Source organism: Ascaphus truei, chromosome 12 (genome assembly GCF_040206685.1).
Source record: "Ascaphus truei isolate aAscTru1 chromosome 12, aAscTru1.hap1, whole genome shotgun sequence".
Taxonomy (NCBI): Eukaryota; Metazoa; Chordata; class Amphibia; order Anura; family Ascaphidae; genus Ascaphus; species Ascaphus truei.
The window spans coordinates 7,802,664-7,828,294 of record NC_134494.1 but is presented as its reverse complement, the minus strand read 5'-3'; the positions used below and the strand labels follow the sequence as shown (position 1 = coordinate 7,828,294).

Sequence of the window (25,631 nt, the reverse complement as noted above, 5' to 3'; positions counted from 1 at the left end):
GGGTATAAATGACCTTTAATATAGGGTCTAACGAATCAGCTCAGTTCCACTGGGTACTTGATAAACCCCAAATGCGGTGGAGCTGAGTGGGGGGGAGCTCAACAATTGGTCCCGTTCCACTATAAAGCAACTCACCTTTCTGGTGTGTCCCTCCCCTTGTATTTGCCTTGAGGAAGCGGCTACGCAAAACGCGCACGTCGTCAGATGGGTGCACGCGCAGGACTCACTTGCCTACCCGCGAGTCAGCTGGTGGCAGTGTTCGCCAGCAACTGCAGCACGCAATTTTTCATTTGAGCCTCCCCACCTGATCGGATGATTTCTAGGGAGCTCAGCTTACCAGGAGCTGTCATCCCTACTGTCACACAGTAGCTGTAAGCTGTTGAATACTATTACAGCGTTACTATGTGTATATATCCTTTACCTCTCATCTAGTACTGATTCTTTAGAGACCAGCTCTGACAACAGAGCTGGTGTTGGGTCAGTACCGTTTATTAAACAGTTACTGGTCTGTCACTATTATCCTCATATCAGCAGACCTATTACCTACCTGAGAGGTTTCTGAACAGACTCTACACTGAGCCTATGCCTGTTCAGTCCTATCTGTGTATCAAGTGTGCATGCCTAGTATGTTATGTCCACATAGTGGAACGGGACCAATTGTTGAGCTCCCCCCCACTCAGCTCCACCGCATTTGGGGTTTATCACGTACCCAGTGGAACTGAGCTGATTCGTTAGACCCTATATTATAGGTCATTTATACCCATAGCATTTTTTAGACACTTCCTTGTCACATCTTTATGTGGCCTTGACCCACACTATCTAGCCAGATACTAAGCCCACCTGTTTCTTTGGCAGTCCTGGCTAGGGTCCTCTTTGTCGTGTCAGTGTGCTTATATTTTATTTTAGGGTCTATATTTACTAGCACACACCACTACAGTAGTGTTCATTTACGGCGTCCTGGTAATACTGGACAATGGTTTAACATACCCACTTGTTCAGACTGCTATACACAATTTAGTGGTTAAGTGCAGTTTATTCACTATTTTGATCCAGAACACCTCACCGAGTGTTCATACTTATAGGATCAGAGCGTTTAATTATCGTTTAAATTCCCATTATTTTAATTTGTTTATTAAAGTGTATGTTTTAACGTGTTCATCATATCATCCCTCAGGTGTTTAGAGTGCCCATACTAGGTTTATGTTCTCTGTTCATTTTTTATTCTCAAAGTTTTCTAAGATTCTAAGCATCAAGTGAATTCCAGTCCTTTGGAGAGAGAGGGGAGCTGTGGCGTTTGGAACTGCAAGTTGATTTCAGTTTCAAGACTTTTTAGGGTAAGCTTTGGATTAATAAGACCCTACACGTAGGAAAGTATAGTTTTTCAACCCCCATTCCCATGTAACTGTTTTTTTGCCTGTATTTTGTGTATCATTGTGTGTTTGCCTATTTTAAGTGAATAAACTATAATTTATTTCATTATCTTATTTTGCTCAATGTATCATCCTGGTAAAAAGGTGTAAATTGCCTGGTCTCCCATGACTGTGAGCGCCTGTTACCACCCCCATTATTGGGGCCCCTGTTCTAGCTCCCATTACTTTGCTATCACGGCACAGCTTCTGCACCACTGCCTGGGGATCTTTTTGGAGGGTAATTTTATAACTCACCAAAGAGTTTTTGCATTATCCTGCTTGTTATGGGGATGGTGTTCTCTGATTCTGGCTGATGAGGAAGATTACTCGTCAGTGATATTAGTGGGATCATGCACTGGCTGTCGCTATTTTCTCTCTCCTTGTAAAGATTTGTGAACCCTGCATTGATCCCTTTTTTGTGCTTTTTTTGGCTTCATCCTGGTTAGTTCGCTGGACAGTGGATTTGGAGTGTTTGTGGTCAGCGCAAGGAGATATCATATACTGTATATGCAATGATACATGAAATAAAGATAATTGTAATTAATACCAAACATGCAATATAATCTTATTCATACATGAATAAACACATGAGACATAGGTAGTGCGGGGGAAGGTATGCTCTATAATAAACAGCTGCTCACACGGCCATGTGTGAGTCAGAATCACAACACAGTAATCTTTAGACAACTAGGCACCCAGTGTCTCTCCTCCGTAGCATGTGTATGGGATACCTTCTGTATCTTGAAGATGAGCCTGCACTTCTCCCGTGACCCGGTTGGGATGACAATCATAGGCAATGTTTTAAAAAGGTGCTTTATCATAACAATAAACATAAATGTAGTGACTCACATATAAAAAAGGCAGCTGCAGCAAAAGAGCTGTATATCCCACAATTAGTGTGGACAACATATATATAAATATTCTGGGAGCGCCACAGTTACCTTTGTACATTAGTTCGCTGGACAGTAAGTGATAAAAAAATATATTTTGAAGTGTGACAATTATGCAGAAATTAGGATTGTAAAATAATTATTATGCACAATGTTCATTGCTTATTTTTTTCTTCCTTTTTATATACTTTCGTATCTTTTCTGGATTCTGCTTGGTGCCATTAATAACAGCCGTTTATCATGTAAACTTAGCACTTAAGTTTCATGGCATCATGATGGGCCATACAACTTATTATAGAATGTGTCGTAATATTTGTCAAGGTACTTTTTGTAAATGTTGTGTCATTATTTCTACCCATTTCCACTTACATTTTTTTTTTAAGAATTAGCCTTTTCCATCCTGATCTCAAACCTTATGGTAAAATTCTGCAGTAGTTTACATCTTGAACAAATATTGACCATTAAAGTTGATTGTCAGCTTGTTCAAAGTGTTACTTCCAATAAAGAACCTTACAATCCACCTCCTGATCACTACAATGTCATGTATTTACCTAGGTTTGAGAATGAAATCTCTCTTTTCCAGTTAGTGTTTCTGGATTCAATTTGCACAGCTATTAAACATATCTTAAAGATGCAATATCCAAATTTTGTCAAATATATTTCTGTTGTCAACCTCCACTAAACTTCATAACTCTGTGCTGTGGCTGTAATCTTTGTCATGTTATATATAAAGGTTTATTGTTCCAAACAACACCAAAACATTGGACTAATTTGTGTTGTATTGTTTAATAATCCTTTATTTATTCACCATTTGAAGTGTCTTATTTATTTATTTATAAAATATTTTACCAGGAAGTAATACATTGAGAGTTACCTCTCGTTTTCAAGTATGTCCTGGGCACAGAGTAAAACAAATAATACATGGTTTCAAGTACAGTTTGTGACAGAAACCAGGGGATGGTAATAAATTCCGTATATAGGGCTCCCAGGATACTAGACAGTTTCTATCCTGTTTGGCCTGGGAGTGCAGCCTTATAATACATACACTCCATCCCACAGTTTGGCAAGCGCTGGAACTGAGGGATGAGAGATCCAGACCAGAGTTTGTCTGCTGCCTGATTTCTGTCTCCTGTCATGCTAATTAGGAATCAGGTATGAAAGACTGATTTCCTGTTTGCTCTGGTCTCCCCACAAGAGCCAGGAGGCTGGAAGGCTGCTGAACTACAGAGGGGAGAAGCCTCTTCCCCAAACAGGTTCAATCTTTCTGTTCATTTGTGTAAGACTGCAAAAGTACCATGTTTTGATGTTGGAAGTGGAAAAGCCACTTCCAACCCTGAGTCAGGGATATCTAAGTTAAGTTATCGCTCAGGTGAGCAGCTTTTGTTTTGATCTGTTTTCTGTTGTATGCACTGTGGCAGTCTCAGTGCCTGGGACTGAATAAACCAGGCATAGCCTGTTTAAAGGAACAGTACGTGACGCCTCATCATTTAACCTACCCTAAAAGACCGTGTTCTAAACAGTCCCGGACAAACGACGGAGCCCCGGAGTAAGCCGTTTGTCACATATGGTGGAGAATGCGGGCAGAGCACTAGGGGGTCTGCGGGTTGAAGAACTTTGAAAAAAAAAAAAAAGTTTTTTTCATCCTCTGCAAACAAGATGGAAGACGTGGTGGGTGCGCTGGTACGCAATGTCGCTGCCCAGAAAGACGCGAATGAAACCCAGCAACAGCTGTTAATAGCCCAGCAAGAAACTAATGCAAACCAGCAGCAGACGAATGCAGCCCATCAACAGCTGCTAATAGCCCAGCAAGAGATTAATGCCAACCAGCAACAGGCGAATGCCAACCAGCAACAGGCGAATGCAAACCAGCAACAGACGAATGAAGCCCTGCAAAACGCGAATGCAAACCAGCAAGAGACAAACCGCTTGCTGAGAGAGGAGCAACAGCGGTTCGCTCAGGGCTTACAGCAGGAACTCGAGATCCTGAGGGGGACTATCAGTAACCTTCCACTGGCAGCGGCAGCCCCAGTTCCGAAAATGACCAGGGCAAGCCACTACCTTCAGAAGATGGGACCCTCGGATGATGTGGAAGCCTATCTTCTCACGTTTGAACGCACGGCACAGAGAGAGGGATGGCCAGAAGCTGAGTGGGCTGGTCTAATCGCACCCTTCCTAAGCGGCGAACCCCAGAAGGCTTACTTTGATCTAGAGCCAGCCGAAGCTAACGTCTATGCAAAATTGAAGTTCGAGATCCTCGCCCGCCTCGGCGTAACCACGGCTGTTCGCGCCCAAAGGTTTCACGCATGGTCCTTCACGATGGATAAAGCCACCCGAAGCCAGATGTATGACCTCATCCACCTCGCCCGGAAGTGGCTACAACCCGAGATCAACTCATCCAGCCACATCGTGGAACGGTTGGTCATGGACCAGTTCTTGAGGAAACTTCCCTCTGCCTTACGCCGTTGGGTCAGTCGGAGTGACCCCCACAATGCGGATGAGCTTGTGGCCCTCGTAGAAAGGTACAATGCAGCAGAAGAGCACCCGCAACCCACAGTCGTGGAGCAACCCCACTACCCGAGGTTCCAGGACTCTTCCAGAGACGGTAAAAGGGTACCGGGGTTAAGGGGCGCTGAAGAGCGGCGACCACCTTCACGCAGCACCAGCAACAGTGGTTCGCACACTAAGGGCAATAGCCAACATGGGGAGCCGGGAAAAGGCTCTAAGTGGGACACAGACTATGTACCTAAATGTGTAAATTGTCATGAGAGGGGCCACACAGCAAAAATCTGCCCACTAAATTATGAGCCCATGCAATGCAACAGCGTGGAACCTTATTCGCTGTTGTCCCAATGTATGGGCCCTAGCCCAGAGGACCCCTTGAATAACCATCTGTGGGCATTTGTAAAGGTTAATGGTAAGAGGGTTCGGGCACTTCTTGACTCTGGGAGCATGGTCACACTAGTGTCCGAATACCTCTTGCCCATTAAGAAGAAACAGGGAAACAGTTCACAAAGAGTGGCAATTTGTTGTATACATGGGGATAATCATGAATATTCCACTGTTGATGTTTTTTTTGAAACAGAGTTTGGTTCTTTAGATTTCAAGGTGGGTATTGTACCCAAACTGGCACATGATGTGTTAATAGGGACCGACTTTCCCCATTTTCTAAAAATGTGGTCCCCCGCTCAGAATAGCGCCCAGAGTTCAATAGCGGACCATAACGAAGTATTAGAAGAAACAAATCCTTTCCCTTTTTCAGAAATGGAGGTTGACGAGGGCCCAAATAAGAAGGGGGAAAAGGAGGAGTGCTGTAAAATTCCCTTCCCCATCACTACTTTGGTAGGGAATACCCCAAATCAAGATGTTGAGCAGACACTTACCACCCCAGAACCGGATAAGACCCTCGCTGACCTAGAGGTCAGTCCTGGGAGTTTTAAGAAGGCCCAGTGGGAGGACCCCACATTAGCGGTAGCAAGGGGAAATATACGGGACCAGAATAGTACTCCTGGCCAACCAGATAGGTCACTTGCTTACCCCTACTTCGAGGTAGAGAACGACCTAGTATATCGGGTTGATAAAAGGAAATCAGTTACAACTAAACAATTGTTGGTACCACGGACATTCCGTAACGTAGTATTACACCTCGCACATAGTCATCCATTGGGGGGACACCTAGGGGTGGAAAAGACAAAAGAAAAGGTTCTCCGAAGCTTCTATTGGCCTGGGGTTCTGGCAGAAATTACGAATTATTGTTCCTCATGCCCAGAATGTCAGATCACCGCCCCGTTCAAGGCGTACCGCAGCCCATTGGTACCCCTTCCCATAATAGAGGTACCATTTGACCGGATTGCTATGGATCTAGTAGGACCCCTAATAAAGTCTGCTAGGGGACATCAGCATATATTGGTAATATTAGATTATGCCACCCGATATCCGGAGGCAGTTCCCCTACGTAGCACCTCAGCTAAAAACATAGCAAAAGAGTTAGTAGTTCTGTTTTCCCGGGTCGGGATTCCTAAAGAGATTCTATCTGACCAGGGAACACCATTTATGTCCCAAGTAACGAAAGAGCTATGTAAACTCCTAAAAATCAAGCATCTCAGAACCTCAGTCTATCATCCACAAACAGATGGTTTAGTGGAAAGGTTCAATAAAACCTTAAAGAGCATGTTACGGCGGGCGGTTGATAAAGATGGGAAAAACTGGGATTGTTTGTTACCGTACCTGTTATTTGCCATTAGGGAAGTTCCCCAATCATCCACAGGCTTCTCCCCGTTTGAACTATTGTATGGCCGACACCCAAGGGGCTTACTGGATATAGCCAAAGAGACTTGGGAACACGAGGTTACCCCTTACAGAAGTGTAATAGAGCATGTTGCCCAGATGCAGGACCGCATTGCTGCAGTCCTACCCATAGTGAGGGAACACATGGAGAAAGCTCAAGAAGCACAGAGGAATACATATAATAAGGGTGCTAGGGTCAGAATTTTTTCTCCAGGTGATAGGGTACTAGTTCTGGTTCCCACCGTGGAGAGTAAATTCCTTGCTAAATGGCATGGGCCATATGAGGTCTTGGAAAGAGTGGGAGAAGTAAATTATAAGGTAAGACAGCCAGGTAGGAGGAAACCTGAGCAAATTTACCATATAAACCTACTCAAGCCCTGGAAAGATAGAGAAGTCTTGTTAACCCTAGTACCCCCAGGTCCGTCAGAGAATCAAGAAACTGACCCAGAGGTTAGCATAGCTGAAACACTGTCTGTTCATCAGAAACGAGAGGTTCAGAATTTAGTGAAAAGAAACAAAGAAGTCTTCTCTATACGGCCAGGTAGAACTAGCGTAATTGAACATGACTTAGTCTCTGAACCGGGGGTCCGAGTTAACCTTAAACCGTACCGAATCCCAGAGGCCAAAAGAAAGGCTATAAGTTTAGAGGTTAAAAAATGCTAAAACTAGGTGTAATTGAGGAATCCCAAAGTGGGTGGAACAGCCCTATAGTCTTAGTCCCAAAGCCAGATGGTACAACAAGGTTTTGTAATGACTACCGGAAACTAAACGCGGTGTCAAAATTTGATAATTATCCTATGCCCAGGGTAGATGAACTTGTAGAGAGACTGGGCAAAGCCCGATATCTCACAACCCTAGACCTAACAAAAGGGTACTGGCAGGTTCCCCTCACAGAAAGGGCAAAAGAAAAGACAGCCTTCTCAACCCCAGACGGCCTCTTTCAGTATAAGGTGTTGCCTTTTGGCTTACATGGAGCTCCCGCCACATTCCAAAGAATGATGGATAAAATTTTAAAACCACATGCTCGGTATGCTGCCGCCTACCTGGATGATGTGGTAATCCATAGTGAAGATTGGCAATCCCACCTTCCAAAGGTCCAAGCTGTGCTTGACGCAGTCCGGTCTGCTGGACTAACTGCTAACCCCGCTAAATGCACTATTGGTCTGGAGGAGGCCAAGTATCTGGGATATTCTATTGGCAGAGGTTTACTCAAACCCCAAACACTCAAAGTGGAGGCGATACAAAATTGGCCAAGGCCAGTTACAAAAAAACAAGTAAGGACCTTTTTGGGCTTAATTGGGTACTATAGAAGGTTTATTCCCAATTTTGCAACTAAGGCAACCCCACTAACTGACCTCACAAAAGCAAGAGGACCGCTAATGGTAAAGTGGTCCCCCGAAACCGAACAGGCCTTTAGAAGCCTGAAAGAAGCTCTCTGTGCCCAACCAGTGTTGGTCACACCTGACTTCTCCAAAGAGTTCGTAGTCCAAACCGACGCATCTGAGGTAGGGCTGGGGGCGGTACTCTCCCAGGAGTCTCAAGGTGAGGAGCACCCCATCCTTTATTTAAATAGGAAACTAAATCCCCAGGAGAAAAATTACTCCATAGTAGAGAAAGAGTGTCTCGCAATAAAGTGGGCTGTAGAGACGCTCAAATACTACCTGTTGGGGAGAAAATTCCGGTTGGTCACAGATCATGCACCCCTTACCTGGATGTGTCAAAACAGGGAAAAGAATGCTAGAGTGACCAGGTGGTTCCTAAGCCTACAACCCTTTAAATTTTCTGTGGAACACAGGTCAGGGCACAAACATGGCAATGCTGACGGGTTGTCAAGGATGCACTCCCTAATATCCATGGTCGCTCATCCCTCGAGGTCTGAGCTGGGGGGGAGGATATGTGACAGAAACCAGGGGATGGTAATAAATTCCGTATATAGGGCTCCCAGGATACTAGACAGTTTCTATCCTGTTTGGCCTGGGAGTGCAGCCTTATAATACATACACTCCATCCCACAGTTTGGCAAGCGCTGGAACTGAGGGATGAGAGATCCAGACCAGAGTTTGTCTGCTGCCTGATTTCTGTCTCCTGTCATGCTAATTAGGAATCAGGTATGAAAGACTGATTTCCTGTTTGCTCTGGTCTCCCCACAAGAGCCAGGAGGCTGGAAGGCTGCTGAACTACAGAGGGGAGAAGCCTCTTCCCCAAACAGGTTCAATCTTTCTGTTCATTTGTGTAAGACTGCAAAAGTACCATGTTTTGATGTTGGAAGTGGAAAAGCCACTTCCAACCCTGAGTCAGGGATATCTAAGTTAAGTTATCGCTCAGGTGAGCAGCTTTTGTTTTGATCTGTTTTCTGTTGTATGCACTGTGGCAGTCTCAGTGCCTGGGACTGAATAAACCAGGCATAGCCTGTTTAAAGGAACAGTACGTGACGCCTCATCATTTAACCTACCCTAAAAGACCGTGTTCTAAACAGTCCCGGACAAACGACGGAGCCCCGGAGTAAGCCGTTTGTCACAAGTTACATAAATGAACAGGGTATACATTATATACAAGACATTGCGTGCACAGTTAAAGAAAATATATATTATGAGCGTATGAAACAGTTACAGACCAGGTTAAAATGTGAGACAGTCTTAGATTTGAAAGAATTTAGACTGGTGGTGGATGTGAGAGTCTCTGGTAGGTTGTTCCAGTTTTGGGGTGCACGGTAGGAGAAGGAGGAACGTCCGGCTACTTTTTTGAGCCTTGGGACCATGAACAGTCTTTTGGAGTCTGATCTCAGGTGATAAGTGCTGCAAGTGGTAGGGGTGAGGAGCTTGTTCAGGTAGCTGGGTAGCTTGCCCATGAAGAATTTAAAGGCAAGACAGGAAAGGTGAACTTTGCGCCTAGACTCTAGTGTTGACCAATCTAGTTCTTTGAGCATTTCGCAGTGATGTGTGTTGTAGTTGCATTGGAGAACAAAACGACAAATTGAATTGTAGAGGGTGTCAAGTTTGCTAAGGTGGGTTTGAGGTGCCTAGCCATATACTATGTCTCCATAGTCAATAATTGGCATTAGCATCTGCTGTGCGATACGCTTTCTGACCAGGAGACTTAGGGAGGATTTGTTCCTGTAAAGTACCCCTAGTTTGGCGTAGGTCTTGGTTGTCAGGGTATCAATGTGCATCAAAATGTTAAATGGGAGTCAAACCATATGCCCAGGTTTTTAAAACTAGTGACAGGTGTTAGGGTGGTGTTAGCGTTGGTTCTAATCAGGAGCTCATTCACTGGAAGCTTTACAAATTTAGTCTTGGTCCCAAATACCATTGTTACAATCTTGTCAGTGTTCAAAAACAGTTTGTTTTGAGAAATCCAGTTTTCGAGTCTCAAAAAGTCAGACTGAAGTATGTGTTGAAGGTCAGAGAGGCTATGGCTGTGTGCATATAGGATTGTGTCATCTGCATACATGTGTATTGAGGCTTCCTTACAAGCTGTGGGAAGATCATTAATGAACACTGAGAAGAGTAGGGGCCCCAGAACAGAGCCTTGCGGGACACCACAGATGATATCCAGGGGGTTGGAGTTAGAGCCTGAGATGGACACATGTTGGGATCTTCCTGATAGGTAGGACTGAAACCAGTTTAAAGCATGCTTCCCTATTCCAGAGCTCTGGAGTTTGTTAAGCAGGATAGCATGATCAACTGTGTCAAAAGCCTTTGCAAAAAATAGGAATACTGCACCAGTGAGTTGTCCCCGTTCCATTCCACACTGGATTTCATTGCAAACTTTTAGCAGGGTAGTTACGGTAGAGTGTTTGGGACGAAAGCCAGATTGGAATTGGCTAGGGAAATTTGTTTTGGTATAGAAATCGCTTAGTTGGGAGTGGACACATTTTCCATGACTTTGGATAGAATTGGGAGAAGTGAGATTGGCCTGTAGTTTGAGACAATGTTAATGTCCCCACTTTTGAAGATTGGGACAACTGTGGCAGTTTTCCAGGTCTTAGGGATATGGCCTGCAGACAGGATAGAGTTGACTATGGAAGCAATTGGTTTGGCAATGGCTGGGGCACCAAGTCGTAGGAACCTAGATTGTAGTAAGTCAGGTCCACATTGGCTGCTTAGTTTTAGTTTGAGGAGCGCTTGTATAATCTCCTCTTCAGATACTGGGCCAAATTGAAAATTGTGGGCAGTGATGGGAGGGGGTGGGATTATAGGGGTACTCCTAGGATGAGATTCAGGTTTGTGGTTTGGGCTGCGTTTCGCTAATAAGTTAGTGGCACACCCCACAAAGTAATCATTGAATGCATTTGCAATGTCAGTGGGGTTTGTCAGAGTAATATCCCCCTTAGTGATATTACTTGGCTGTTGATGGTTAGGAGGCTGGAATATATTGTTGATAACCTTCCAGAAGTTAGCTGGGTTTGATGTATTTTGGTGGAGATTGTCAGAGTAATGTTGTGCTTTTGCATGCCTTGTTTGCCTTGTGCACATGTTCCTCATGCATCTGTAGTGATTGAGATCCTTGCTAGTGCCAGTTACTTTGTAGCTTTTCCACAAGGCATCCCTGAACTGGTAGAGTGCTATAAGGTCAGGTGTAACCCATGGAAGGTGGGCCCCCCGTACCCTTATTTTGCGTAGTGGAGCATGGGTATCGCAGAGTTTTAAGAACTCGGATTGGAAATAGTCGAGCGCAGAATCAGGGTCGGGAATTAAATCGATTCTGTGCCATGGGCAGTTGGTAAGGTCATCCAGAAACTGTTGTGGGTTAAAGTTTTTAAATGTTCTTGAGGAGAACTTTAGGGCTTGAATGGGGCGGTTTAATTTTCCTTACACAGTACACTGTTGCATGGTCACTGAAAATATCAGGAAGGATGCCAGAGGATTGGATTCTGCTGGGGTTTGAGGAGAGAATCCAGTCTAGCAAGGAATGGTTATGCGATTTCAGGTTTATCCGTGTGGGTTGGGAAATGAGTTGCGATAGGTTAAGTGACTTGAGTTGTATCTGGATTTTGTGGTTTTTAGGGTCAAGCCAATTGAAGTTGAAATCCCCAAGAACTAGCAGCTCACTCTTCTCATTCAGAGAGGAAATGGAGCCAAGAAATTGGGTGATATCAGTCAGGGATTGTAGAGGGGCTTGAGGGGGGCGGTAGATGCCAGCAAGCAAGATTTGCTTAGAAAAGGGGAGGCAGATTTTGCCAACTAGAATTTCAAAAGAGGGTGGGCTTGGTGGGCAATTTAGCAGTGTAAATTGTAATGTGTCTGCAACATAAAATAACACCCCTCCTCCTCTCTTTGACCTATCTCTCTTAAAAATGGAGTATCCCTGGATGGCGATATTTGCATCAGGGGTTTTAGGGGATAGCCATGTTTCTGTAAGAACGATGGCTTTGGGTTTATGCATAAGGCACCATGCCCTTAGTTCGTCCAGTTTGGGCAGCAGGCTCCGGATGTTTATATGGGCGACAGATAGCCCTTTTTGGAATTTAAAGGTGGAATTCTCAGGGGCATGGGACAGAGCTGAAATGGGAGGACCTGGGTTAGGTTCAATATCACCTACTAAAGAGAGTAATAGTATGAGTAGAAATTTGGGTAGTTGTTTGCAAGTTGTAGATTTGTGATGTTTGCCATTTGAGTGAGAGGTGGTTGGTGTGCTGGTTTTTAGAGTTCTCCACCAACATTCAGTAGATAGTGAAAGGCTTTTGAGTAGTCCAGGGTGTATGGTGATGTTGGGTGTGGGCCAGGATGGAGGAGTTTGTAGTGGATAGAGGGAGTAACATCTCCATGAGGCCAGGAGAAAGAAAAAAGTTAAAATACATAGCAGGTTCATGATGCTAGAGGTAGGCAGTGCTGCAAGGAGCTGTTGTGAGCAGAGTCAGTGTGTGCAGACTAAATAGCAGGTGTGTGCCTGTTCCTTGTCAAATGTTTAGCTGTATTGCAATGCTAGAGTCATTCAGGGTTTCAGTGTAATTGTGCAGTCAGTTTTGGGAGAGACTGCAGTGAATAAGTTGTAAAGGGGTGGGGGGTTGAAATAGGCAGGTTAGCAAGCATGGGATTATAGTGTGATCTGAATAGTTTACCGTTTGTTGTCTTGAGTAAAAGAGTTTGCAGAAAGGATGCAGTCCCCAGTCACCTCTAGTCAAACTATAGTCTAACTATATTTATCACTTAAAATGATCACTTTAAATGCATCACTCTTAAGATGCCAATGCTTCCTTGCCAATGCAAGGGGAATAAGTGTTTTATACATCTAAAGCAGTCACATGACCCTCCCCCCGCCCCAATAAATCAGCTTGTTCCAGTTGGTCAATTAACAGCACATAATTAAGAGAGGGGAAAAAAAACACCTTTTGATATTCAAACATACCAAAATTATCACTGCTTAAGGCCACTGAGTAAATCTTTTAAACAGGACTTGCACATCAAGGGACATACCAAAATTATCACTGCTTAAGGCCACTGTGTAAATCTTTTAAACAGGACTTGCACATCAAGGGACATACCTGCGAAGAGAATGCAATTAGATCCATGTCATATCAGCTGAGGCCATTTGTCTTGCATGAAGAAAGTAAGTACATTAACTATAGTCGAACTATATTTATCACTTAAAATGATCACTTTAAATGCATCACTCTTAAGATACCAGTTAATTACAAGCTTGTCACGGTAGCTTATGACAGGCTGTAATTTACACCAAAAATATATATAAATATATATATATATACCTGGGTTTGAACTGGGACGAGACTTAGATATGATAAAATATAATTTATTCCTTGATAAAGGTAAACCCAACAGATTATACAAATAACAGCAAAATATAGACACTTACTTAAAGATTATGACAAGAAAGCCATCAGGATTACAGACTGGGCCATTTCTTCCATATTTCAGCTGACATCACAGCAAGACAGGCAGGTCATACAGCAATACCTGCATCATCCCAAGACCTTGCATAAAGACACAGGCCTGATGACATGCAGACATGAAGATCATGAAGACAATGTGTCTAGTGCTGGTAACAATATCTCCTTGGAGAATTTGATTTATACTTAAACTTGACTTTTATACCGTGCAAGGATTTCTTGTAAGGCATTCAGCATGAGAGTACCACCGCGAGATATTACAGAGGAAAATAAAATTGTTAGGTATAACGATATTGGTATTGTGCACCAAGTCACACCATCTCACCTTAATCACTATTATTTATTGTCATTTTAAATGGTATACAGAAATAAAAAGAATTAAGATAGCGAGAATATAGATAATGGGTTTGGAAACATAATAAACATGACATACAAACAAGAAATATTTAAATATTACAGTTGTAAAAAGATAAAACAAGAAAAAGGAACAATCTAATTTTTATCATAAATGTCCTGAATCAGCGGATTGCAATACAATGTTTGAAAAGGAATAACTACAAGGAGTGAATAAAGAAGAAGGAAGAAGTTATTAATCAGTCTTCAGGCTGTGAAACAAGTCCAAAACTGCCTTACAAATCTGATACAGTACAGCTAAAGAAAAATGTAACATTGCACTCAACTGGTGTTCTCTTTTGCTCATTTTAGTGCTATTTATGAATCTGGTAAAGTTGGATAAATAATCTTCCATATAATCTTCCAACCAATGAAAAAAATATTCCTATTTCTCCCATAATAATTTGAATGTAGGTATTTAAAATGTCAAATGACCAGTAATTTTACGGGCAAATTGAATATACTGTATGTTGCTAATTGAGGTTTAATTAAAAGAAATGTCTTTTTTAAAAGTATAATGTTAACAAAACCATATGGGTGTATAATGCAGTTGATATTTGCTATATGTATATATGCCTTTTTCACCCACCATAACTTAAAATGTATATGGTATATATGTCTTGATTCTCTCGATTGACACTATCAAATATACCAGTTTACATAGCTTTCAACTGCAGTATTGCTGAAAAAAAACTGCATATCAGGGTGAACTTTGGCAATTGTCATTTCCCTAAAATATATTTGTTCTATTTATTTTGTATATTGTCACATTTATAGTTGGAGGGAGACTTCACTAAGTGAATTATCTTGTGTTTGAAAAAATTTGATTTATGACTAAATCTTTTCCCACATTCAGAGCAGTTATAGGGCTTTACCCCTGTGTGGACTCTTTGATGTGTAACAAAATGTGTTTTGTTACTGAAGCTTTTCCCACATTCAGAGCAGTTATAGGGCTTCATCCCTGTGTGGACTCTTTGATGTGCAACAAAATGTGATTTGTTACGGAAGCTTTTCCCACATTCAGAGCAGTCAGAGGGTGTTAACCCTGTGTGGATTATTTGGTGTCTAACCAGACTTGATTTCTCACTGAAGCATTTCCCACATTCAGAGCAGTTATAAGGCTTCACTCCTGTGTGGATTTTTTGATGTGTTACAAGATCTGATTTCTGACTGAAGCTTTTCTCACATTCAGAGCAGTTATAGGGTCTCACCCCTGTATGGATTCTTTGGTGTCTAACAAGACTTGATTTTTCACGGAAGCTTTTCCCACATTCAGAGCAGTTATAAGGCTTCACCCCAGTGTGGACTTTTTGATGTGTAACAAGATGTGATGTCTGACTGAAGCTTTTCTCACATTCAGAGCAGTTATAGGGTCTCACCCCTGTATGAATTCTTTGGTGTGTAACAAGACTTGATTTCTTACTGAAGCATTTCCCACATTCAGAGCAGTTATAAGGCTTCACCCCTGTGTGGATTCTTTGATGTGTAACAAGATCTGATTTCTGATTGAAGCTTTTCTCACATTCAGAGCAGTTATAGGGTGTCACCCCTGTATGGATTATTTGGTGTCTAACAAGACTTGATTTCTCACTGAAGCTTTTCCCACATTCAGAGCACTTATAAGGCTTCGCCCCTTTGTGGATTCTTCTATGTGTAACAAGATGCGATTTCTGACTGAAGCTTTTTCCACATTCAGAGCAGCTATAGGGTGTCACTCCTGTGTGGATTCTTTTATGTGTAACAAGATGCGATTTCTGACTGAAGCTTTTCCCACATTCAGAGCAGTTATATGGCTTCGCCCCTTTGTGGATTCTTTTATGTGTAACAAGATACGATTTCTGACTGAAGCTTTTTCCACATTCAGAGCAGCTATAGGGTGTCACTCCTGTGTGGATTCTTTTATGTGTAACAAGATGCGATTTCTGACTGAAGCTTTTTCCACATTCAGAGCAGCTATAGGGTGTCACTCCTGTGTGGATTCTTTTATGTGTAACAAGATGCGATTTCTGACTGAAACTTTTCCCACATTCAGAGCAGTTATAGGATTTCTTCCCTGTATGGATTCTTTGCTGCATAACATAACCTACAGTGGGAAATACGGTATTCATGTCTCTGATCTCTCCTTATCTTGTCTGGTATTGTGGTATCTGTACGTTTAGTAAATTGTTGTTGATGTATAGGCATGCTCTGCAGAGTTTCTTGTAATATTGTTCCAATTCTCATACAGACTTATGGAATGTTGAAGTCCATAAATCATATTTCCATTTACACCTCATGTAATTCATGATGTTTGGGACATTTCTTATGCTGCTTCTTGATCACAGATCAGTCATGTGCTGCAGATAATCTGTGGTGAGAAAATGTATTAATATAACAATGCAACAAATTACTGTACATTTTGGATGACACAAATGTTAATTGAGTTCAACCGTTATAAAATTCTACTTGTGCAAGATACTGAATCATATAATTAATGGAAATGAAAACATTTCCTCCTCGCTCCAGTAATGGAAATTCAATTCCTCCCAGTATCAATATTCTTCATATATTCTTCTGTTCTGTTGGTATTGTCACAGGAGACCTGGACAAACACACCGGGATTAACTCAACAGACAGAGCTACAGAGTTAATAAAAGTGAATAATAATAGGTAAATAATAACCAGAACTATTCACAGACATAAAACACACACTCTCGACTGGGGTAACAACCTGCAGGTCTAGGTGCAGGGACCTCCTTGAGGAGATTTTCCCCATTCTTCTCCCACTCAGTGCCTACAGGAACTGGTCATCGGGCCTGGAACCCGGATCTAACTAACTCCGCAATAGCCAAAGACATAGAAGCAACTAGGGTCCTCCCTCCCCAACTTTTATACCCCATGTCACAACATGGATACAAAAAGGGAGGATTAAGGCCAGGTGCCTTGAATATGACCCAGCCCCTGATTGGTGGGTGAAAAATCAACATGCAAAATTTCTCGAGTACAGAGTTAACCCCTGGTCCCTGAAGTGCTGGAACCAGGCTACACAAAACCTTATATCAGCCCAACATGGACACAGTATAATAACTACATATTATGGACAGCTAGAGGTAATGGCGGGTTTAACCTTTTATTCAAAGCAGCCAAATCTACCCATTTCACAGGTATGACTTATTACAAAATGAGCACATACAGTACACTAGTAGATTAGTTACATAGTTACATAGTAGATGAGGTTGAAAAAAGACATACGTCCATCAAGTTCAACCTATGCTAAATTTAGAAAACAGATACTTTATCCTATATCTACACTTACTTATTGATCCAGAGGAAGGCAAACAAAAACCCCAGAGTCATATCATCCAATGATATCTCATACGGGGAAAAATAAATTCCTTCCTGACTCCAAGAATTGGCAATCGGATTAATCCCTGGATCAACATCCTTCCCATGTATACTTATTTGGTATAACCCTGTATACCTTTCCTATCTAAAAAGATGTACAACCTTTTTTGAATAAATCTATTGTATCTGCCATCACAGTCTCCATGGGTAATGAAGTCCACATTTTAACTGCCCTTACTGTAAAGAACCATTTCATTTGTTGCTGGTGAAATCTCCTTTCCTCCAACCTTAAGGGATGGCCCGAATCCTTAGTACTGCCCGTGGGATGAATAGTTCATTTGAAAGCTCCTTGTACAATAGTAGATTAGAACTTGTTCTCATCAAATACGTTTTGTTGTACTTTGTGATATATTAAGCCTTTAGTGGCTAAAGGGGTCAGGTAGTCATTGGCATCCCTTGTCTATCTGACCACTAACATCTACAAAGTGGTAAATATACAGTTTACATTAGACTAACTGGGCTGATTAACTAAAATAGGAACCAACATTCCTGCCGTAATATCACATAATTTTCCCTGATTTGTGCTACACTGCAATTAAAACTGGTTAACAACTAATCTGAATGGTCGCATGTTGGATCGGCTCCTCAGACAAAATAGACATATTCGCCTTAAAAAAAAAGGTAAAAATCAACACCAAACATCCCCAAAAAGAGAACATAAAAAGGTTCACATCACTTCGGGGTACTAAATGAAAAGACTTAGAACTCAAAAGGAGCTGATTTCGGAGGGCAGAGATGGCGCAGAGACCGAGCTGACACCAACCTGACAGTAAGTGGAATCCCGCGAGACCGCTGGGAAGTGAAGCGGCAGAAACAGCGTGGGTGCCAGGGACGATCTTCTTACCCCTGTGAACACCCTGCGGGCCAAAGCTGTGGGTGGGCCTGCCTATCCCTCGGGGCAAGTCTTGTATGAAGGGTGGAGGAGCCGTAAGATGTGGAGCAGCCATTTTGTTTTGGCGCGCTGCCGGAGTTTGGGCCTGCTCCCCGCTCCCCCCCCCACACAGCCCGGAGCCCGTGGAGGATATGCGGTGGCTGGGACATAACATAATATAAAAAAATAAAATAAATAAACACAACACTGACTCTCTGCATACCCGATCCGCGAGAGCGACAGGAGCGCTGGTAGTATGGCGGCCATTTTCTACTGGTGAAGCCAGGACATTGGGCCCACCATTCGTGAGGCCAAGTGGGAGAGACTGCCCGAGCTGCTCCCTGATCTGGCCCAGATGCAAGATGGCCACCGGGGGTCCATGAGGATGAGAGGTGGAGCGGCCATTTTGCTCACAAGATCCTCTGAGCCACCACGGGCTACAGGACAGCACGACCCGTGCCTGACCGACGGGTCTAGAGAGGTCCCCGTTAAGTGACGACGCAGCCCAGAGTCAGAGAGAGCCGATGACAATCGGGACGCGTTGCTGAGGTAGAGAGAGATCCCGAGGGAGGTGCTGTGGTATAGGGAGAGTCGAAGGGACCCGTGGCGCTCTGCCCAGAGATGAGGGAACACAAGTCAGATGGAGGACATCAGTCCCTAGCGGGTGTAATTTAGAGTGCAGCCGTCGGAGCAGCTCACCGCAGCTAAAAGCAGGAGGAGAGGAGGGGTGGCCATCTTGCCCTGAGCTGCTGCAGGGTAAGAGCTGCGGGAAACATCTTGCCATAGTGCAGAGAAACCCTCATCAGGGCCAATACCCCTCTTTACAATCAGATCCCATACTTGGCTACCTAATGCCACAGTCCCTGACAGATAAAGAAACCGAGGCCAACAGACAGTATCCATTTGCACTACTACAGTTGGCGACCCTCAAGTGCTACCAGAACAGGAGTAATTAAAATTAAAACAAAGATGTCTCCCAGAGGCACGCACGTGGCGCAGTCCACAATGACCGCCTCATGAGGCAGCGGGTCTTCAAAATCTTTTGAACAATATAGAAAAAGAAGGCAAAGTACAGATTGGAGTAGGATCTAGGATTCATAAGGATGGCTCCGAAAAAGCCAACCACGTGGGATTTCTTTAAGATAAGGGAGAGAAACAGATCGGGTCAGTCGGAAAGCAGGGTGGTGTCTCCCACACAGTCAGACGCAGACTTTGTATAAAGTTTTGGTTGTACATTGATTGGAAGGCTGTAATTCCCCTATACTAGCTCCCATTGGCAGTGGAATTATCTGTTTTTGCTATATAAGAGCCGCTATGGGAGTGGCTAGACATATCTCCTGAAGAAGCGTCATATGATGCGAAATGCGTAGAGGTGACGTCATCACGCATCGAGGAGCGGACGTGACGACGGGTGCTCGGTCGATTTTGGTAGTTTTCCCCTGACTTTGCATGAAAGCTGGTCCCTGTTTCAACCACATGTAAGCTAATAACATCTAGCTATTATCCAGGACTTTTTTTTGTAACAATTTCTTTTATTGGTCATTTTTCAAACAGGAATTTTTTTTACATACATTGTTATCTTGAGCCCAAGATAGTTATACATTTTGACCAATGTCTTTTTCTCGTTTTCCACGAGTGGGGAAAGAGGTGAAAAAGAGAGGGAAAAGGGAAAGGTAAGAAGGGAGGGGACTATGAGGAGGTGGGAGGAGTACTAACAGGGGAGAAGAAGGGAGAGAAAGATGGGGGAGGGTGTGGGGGAGGGGGGGGGGCTGAGGCCGTGTCCTTATCTTTGAATTGAGTGTGTAGCGAATTTGCCCGCTTTAAGGTGTCCTTTGTGTGGTCTTCTCTGCTTCTATCTCCCAAGCCAGGGTTCCCAAGTGTTCTGGAATTGGGGTATCTTTTTCTGGAGCATGGCCGTGAGCTTCTCCATTAACATTACCTCGTTTATTCTCCTGACTACAGTAGTCTTTGGGGGAGGTTTGATCTGCTTCCAGGCCGCTGCTATTGAGCACCTGGCTGCTGTTAATATGGCCGTGGTGAGCCTGGACATCGGGGAGGGGATATCCTCCGTAGGTTTGCCCAGCACCAGGATCAGTGGGTCAGACGGGAGTCTAAGTCCCGTTGTGTCCTCTACGAGTGTCTGGATCATGTTCCAGTACTTCTGAATCTCTGGACATGACCACCAAATGTGGGCCATGTCCCCCTTTGGACCACATCCCCGCCAGCATAGATCTAATGTGCCGGGGTAGATTTGGCTCAGTCTAGCTGGAGTCAGGTACCACTGATACATAATTTTATAGATGTTCTCTTTTGTTATTGTGCATATTGATGTTTTTTTAGCTTGTTCCCAGATCTCTGCCCAGTCTTCCTGATCTATTTGAATCTGAAGGTCCTCTGACCATTTTTGCATGTACCGGTGAGTAGGAGCCCGAGATCCGAGCTCCAGACCCTTGTAGATCTCGGATATCAGGCCTCTCTGGTATTTGTTTTTGATGCAAAGAGATTCAAACCTAGTGAGTGGAGGGAATTTGGCTGCTGGCGACAATGCTAGTAGAAAGTGGCGGACTTGTAGGTACTTGAATAGGTGGAGGTCGTGAATTTGATATTTGTTTTTAAGCTCTTGATAAGTCAAGATTACCTCTTTCTGCAGCAGATCGGCAACCAGCTTAATATTATGACCCTGAAATTGGTCGAATTGTCTTTGGGAACACCCCGGTGGGAAGTTGGGGTTCCCGAAGAGTGGTGTGAGCTGGGAAGGGGATGCTATCAGACCATACTTCCCTTTGCTTCTAAGCCATATATTCCACGTGCATCTCATTGCTCCAAGATCGAATCTCTGTGGACCGGTCCTACTGCTGTTTGGAGACCACATTGCTGACTGAAGGGGGCTGTGACGTGCATAGTGAGTTTCTATTTCAAGCCAGGAAGCCAGGGCCGGGTCGCAGTTCCATACCACTGCCTGCTTCAGCTGTGTTGCTTGGTAATACTTGACTATGTCGGGGACCCCCAAACCTCCTCTCTCTTTTGGTGAAAGCAAAACTGATCTGGGGACTCTGGGTTTTTTATCGTTCCATATAAATTGGAAAAATTGGGATTGGAGATTTTTTAATACTGCTTGTGGAATTAGGATTGGGAGGGTTTGAAAATAATAAAGTAGTCTGGGCAGGATGTTCATTTTTATAGACACCATTCTACCAAACCATGATATTTGGTGCTTTCTCCATGCTTCTAGATCTTTCTTGATTTGATCGAGTAAGGGGGGATAATTATATTGGTAGAGTTTGTTATAGGAGTTGGAGATTTTAACTCCCAGGTATTTTATACAGGTAGTACTCCATTTATACTTGTAATTGGCTTGAATAAGCTTCCATGTTTGGTCGGGTAGGGATAAATTTAGTGCCTCAGACTTGTCCATATTGACTTTATAGTCTGAGACTACTCCGAATTGGGTTAGGACTCTTTGGAGGTTAGGGAGGGAGATGTGGGGGTCCGCGAGCGTCAAGATCACGTCATCCGCGAATAGTGAGATTTTATGCTCCCTACTCCCGATTGGTATTCCCTTTATGCTTTTGTCATTCCTGATTGTCGCTGCAAGGGGCTCTATAGTTAAAGCAAATAGTAGAGGGGAGAGTGGACAACCTTGTCTGGTCCCGTTCCTAATTTGTATTGGATTCGAGAGGCCTCCTGGCAGTTTTACATGGGCTGTGGGGTTTTGATAGAGGGCTCTCACTCCCTCTAGGTATGGGCCACAGAAACCGAACCTCTTCATAGTCTGGTCTAGGAATGTCCACTTGATTCTGTCGAATGCCTTTTCGGCGTCAAGACTTAGAATCATTGCTTTAGAACCAGTGAGATGCACGTGATCAATTATATCAATAATTTTGCGGGTATTGTCGGAGGCCTGTCTTCCTGACACAAAGCCCACTTGGTCCACGTGTATAAGTCTAGGGAGAATAGGATTTAACCTGTTTGCCAGGATCTTGCTGTAGATTTTGAGGTCTGTATTTAATAGGGAGATGGGCCTGTAGTTTCCACATAATAATGGGTCTCTACCCTCCTTGTGTATTATGGCAAGGTTTGCCTCTGTGATGGTGGCTGGGATTGGTTCGCCTTGTAGGAAAGAATTAAACATGCTGAGGAGGTGAGGTGATAAAGTGGATCTAAACATTTTGTAGTAGGAGTTAGTGAACCCATCTGGGCCCGGGGCCTTAGATGGCTTGAGAGAGCTTATGGCCTGGTTCAGTTCCTCCTGTGATATCTTTTCATTGAGTGTTTCTAATTCCTCTGGGGTTAGCGTTGGTAAGGAGCATTGCTCTAAGTAGCGAGTAATTGTTTCAAGGCTGACTGGGTCTTGGCCTGAAGGATGGAGGTTATATAGATCGGAATAGAAATCCGCAAATTCCTGCGCTATTTCTTTTTCAGTGTATGTAACCTGTCCCTTTCTAGTCTTAATTCGGGATATCTGGGATTTGACCTTAGTTCCTCTTAGTTTAGCGGCCAGCAGTTTATCTGCCTTGTTGCCTTTATCAAAATACTTCTGTCTAGTCCACCTGAGGGCCTTTTCGACGTCTTCTAGTTGAGACTGTTTAAGGGCCGCCCTTGCTAAGTTTAAGTTTTTTAGTATTTTTTTTGATGTTGTGGCTTTATGTTGTTGTTCCAGTTGTGCAATTTTTTCTGTCAGGCCTTTTTGGAGTTTGAGTTTAATTTTTTTCTTGTATGAGGCTATTGATATTAGATCTCCTCTGATTGTGGCTTTGTGAGCCTCCCAGAGCATGGCTGGGGTGGAGGCAGACCCTATGTTTTGCTGGAAATACAGCGAGAGTTTTTGGCGTAAAGTCGCCTCTGTGTCTGGGCAATTGAGCATGGAATCATTTAGCTTCCATTTGTATTGCGTGTTTTTGATAAAAGGGAGGGTTAGGGTTAGATCTATGGGTGCGTGATCCGACCATGTAATTGATCCTATGCTTGACTGGGCAGAGGCCTGGAGAACATTTCTTGTACCTAGAAAATAATCAATCCTCGAGTAGGACTGATGAGGGGAAGAGAAGAAGGTATAGTCCCTTTGACCCTGGTGCTGGGCCCTCCAGATATCTACCAGTGAGAATTCCTCCATGATGTCCCTAAATTTCTTGGCTTTCTTTTGGGATTGTGAGATGTGTATGCCATGGGGGGGCGGTTGAGCAATGCTAGAGGGGTTTGACTTGTCTTGCGTATGGGAGGCTACCATATTAAAGTCCCCACCTATGATAAGTGACCCCAAGGATTGTTGTTCTAGCGATTCAAGGAGTTTTCTGAGGAAGGGAACTTGATTGTCGTTGGGGGCATAAATATTGACTAATGTGATTGGTGTGCCTGCAAGCGTACCCTGAATTATTAGGAATCGTCCATCTGGATCTGGGTGGGTTTTTGTGAGGGCAAATGGTGTCCCTGCTCTAATGAGGATGGCTACTCCTCTTTTTTTACTTGGGGACGAGGCAAAGTATGCCTGTGGGAACACGCTTTTAAATGTGTTGGGAGGGGTTGGAGAATTGAAGTGGGTCTCCTGAATAAGGATAATGTCTCCTTTGGATTTTTTCAGATCTTTCAAAACTAGTTTCCTTTTCCTCAGGGAGTTAAGCCCCTTGGCGTTTATTGATATGAGTTTAATGGCAGACATTATTGCTATTTGTTTTCCTTCGAGGCCCTGGGCTCCGAAGCTCTTGGGATTCCCATGTGAAGAGGTTTTCTTGGGTGTCAAAGATCCTAGGCCTGAGCTGGCGTGGGTGGGGTAGTTTGTCAGGCCTCGTGTAAGGGAGGGAGGGGTGAGACACATGAGGGGCGCCTGCGGGCGCTGGGAAGGGGGGAGGGGATAGGGGAAAGGCCTGGCGGGACAGGGTCGCCAGGAAGAAATAGGGTGGAAGGAGGGCCAGAAATGGACCTCTTAATTTACTGCCAGTTGTATTAACCAGCATGTGGGCGTAAGGCCCGTTGGGAGAAGTCCGTTAACCCCTAAACCGAGGGAACAGGCAAGTCCGGGACGCAGACTCTCGAGAACTATGTACATCTTACCCTATCCTATGGGTTCTCATGGGGGGGGACCTAACGTTCGGGTCCCATGATATCCCGTTTCTGAACCAGCTAGTGTAAACCATCACCAATACTCCTTAACTTGTGGGTTACGTATTGATCCTTTACCCCTATTAGGGGACCCCCGAACGAGGGGGAGAGGGGAGGGTCCAGGAAAAGGGGACGAGGAGGGGAAAAAGGGAAGGGGGGGGGGCTCCAGGAGGGGAGGGGTAAAGGGTAGGGGGGGGGGGATTGGTGGGGAGGGAGGCGAGGGTGGGTGGGTGGCGTTTGTATGGGGCAAGGGGGGGGAGGGGGGGAGGGGGGGGATGGGGGTGGGGAGGGAGGGGGAGGGGGGGGAGGGATGGGAAGGGTGGGGGGGGCTGGGACAGGAGGGGGGTGAGGGAGGGGGGTACATTTCTCTCTTATATTGACATACATTTCTAGTACAATTATCAGACGGTGCAGCAGAGCTCCCTTGTTGTTTGGTTACTCCCTTAGCTTATGCGTACGATTGCAACGTTTGTTCAGGTATGTGAGATGTTGTCTCTCAGTCAATTGCGAGCCAGGAGGGGGGAGAGGGGGAGGGGGGGAGGGAAGGGTTGGGGACCTATTGACCAAGGGTGGGTGGGCTGCGACAGAGAAGGGGAGAGGGGATCAGGGGGGGGGTGAAGGGGGGGGTGAGGGTGAGGGGAGGGGGGGGGTACACATCTCTTATACAGTACATTAGCAAGCCAATCGGGCCTGTTTCTTATCTAACAGCAGACCTCCCTTGAGGTTTGATTGCTCCATTAGCTTAGGAATTTGATTGCAACAGTTTTTTAAGTGTTTGCTATGTTGCCTCTTAGTCCGTTGCGACACACGGGGGGGGGGGGGGGGGAGGATGGGGGAAGGCCTGGGGGAGTAAGGATGGGGGGGGCGGGTAGGGTGGGGGTGGGTGGGTTGAGTCCGGGGGGGAAGAGGGGGGGAGGAGGGGGGGGGGGAGGAGGGGGGGAAGGGGGAAGAGGGGGGGAGGAAGGGGGGAGAGGGGGGGAGGAGGGGGGAAGAGGGGGGAGGAGGTAAGGAGGAGGGATGTATATCTCTTGTGCTATACCTTAAGATGTTAATTCAGGCATATTTATCAGGTAATACAGTAAACCTCACTTGAGGTTTGATTACTTCCTTGACTTTACTATTGCATTATAATAGTTGACTTGACTTGGGGTAACAGTGTTAACTCTTAAGCCGTTTTGAACCGGGAGAGTGAAGGGGGGGAGGGTGGGGATGGGGGGGTAAGGCTAGTTGAGGGTGGGGGGGTCAAGACAAGGGGGGGGGGACCCATCTCTCATTTATTTACACCCCGTTCGTATTTGTATAGCTTGCAGAACAGTAAACCGTTAACTTTGCTAGTAAAGTGCAAAAAAAACTTTGCTAAAACTTTGCTAAAAATCTGCTTTAGCTTGAGTTTAGCGTGAGGCACAGTCTTGAGGTTCCGGGGAGTTCCTCCAACTCCTATGGAGGGGGGGGGGGGG

General features: G+C 44.5%; 2 protein-coding genes across 2 annotated transcripts in view; both read right to left on the bottom strand.

The window, feature by feature from the left end:
* LOC142464337 (uncharacterized) overlaps positions 1-25,631 on the bottom strand; it is a 222,954-nt gene that overhangs the window by 131,377 nt on the left and 65,946 nt on the right. The gene's annotated exons all lie outside the window — the stretch shown is intronic.
* LOC142463838 (uncharacterized) overlaps positions 13,345-25,631 on the bottom strand; it is a 78,288-nt gene continuing 66,001 nt past the window's right edge. Inside the window, exons 5-9 of the mRNA XM_075566650.1 lie at positions 23,542-23,831; positions 22,132-22,926; positions 20,018-20,247; positions 19,069-19,213; positions 13,345-15,945 (exon numbers count right to left, since the gene is read on the bottom strand). Coding sequence (XP_075422765.1) covers positions 14,570-15,945; positions 19,069-19,213; positions 20,018-20,247; positions 22,132-22,926; positions 23,542-23,831 — 2,836 coding nt within the window. The 3' untranslated portion in view covers positions 13,345-14,569. The remainder of the gene's footprint in view (positions 15,946-19,068; positions 19,214-20,017; positions 20,248-22,131; positions 22,927-23,541; positions 23,832-25,631) is intronic.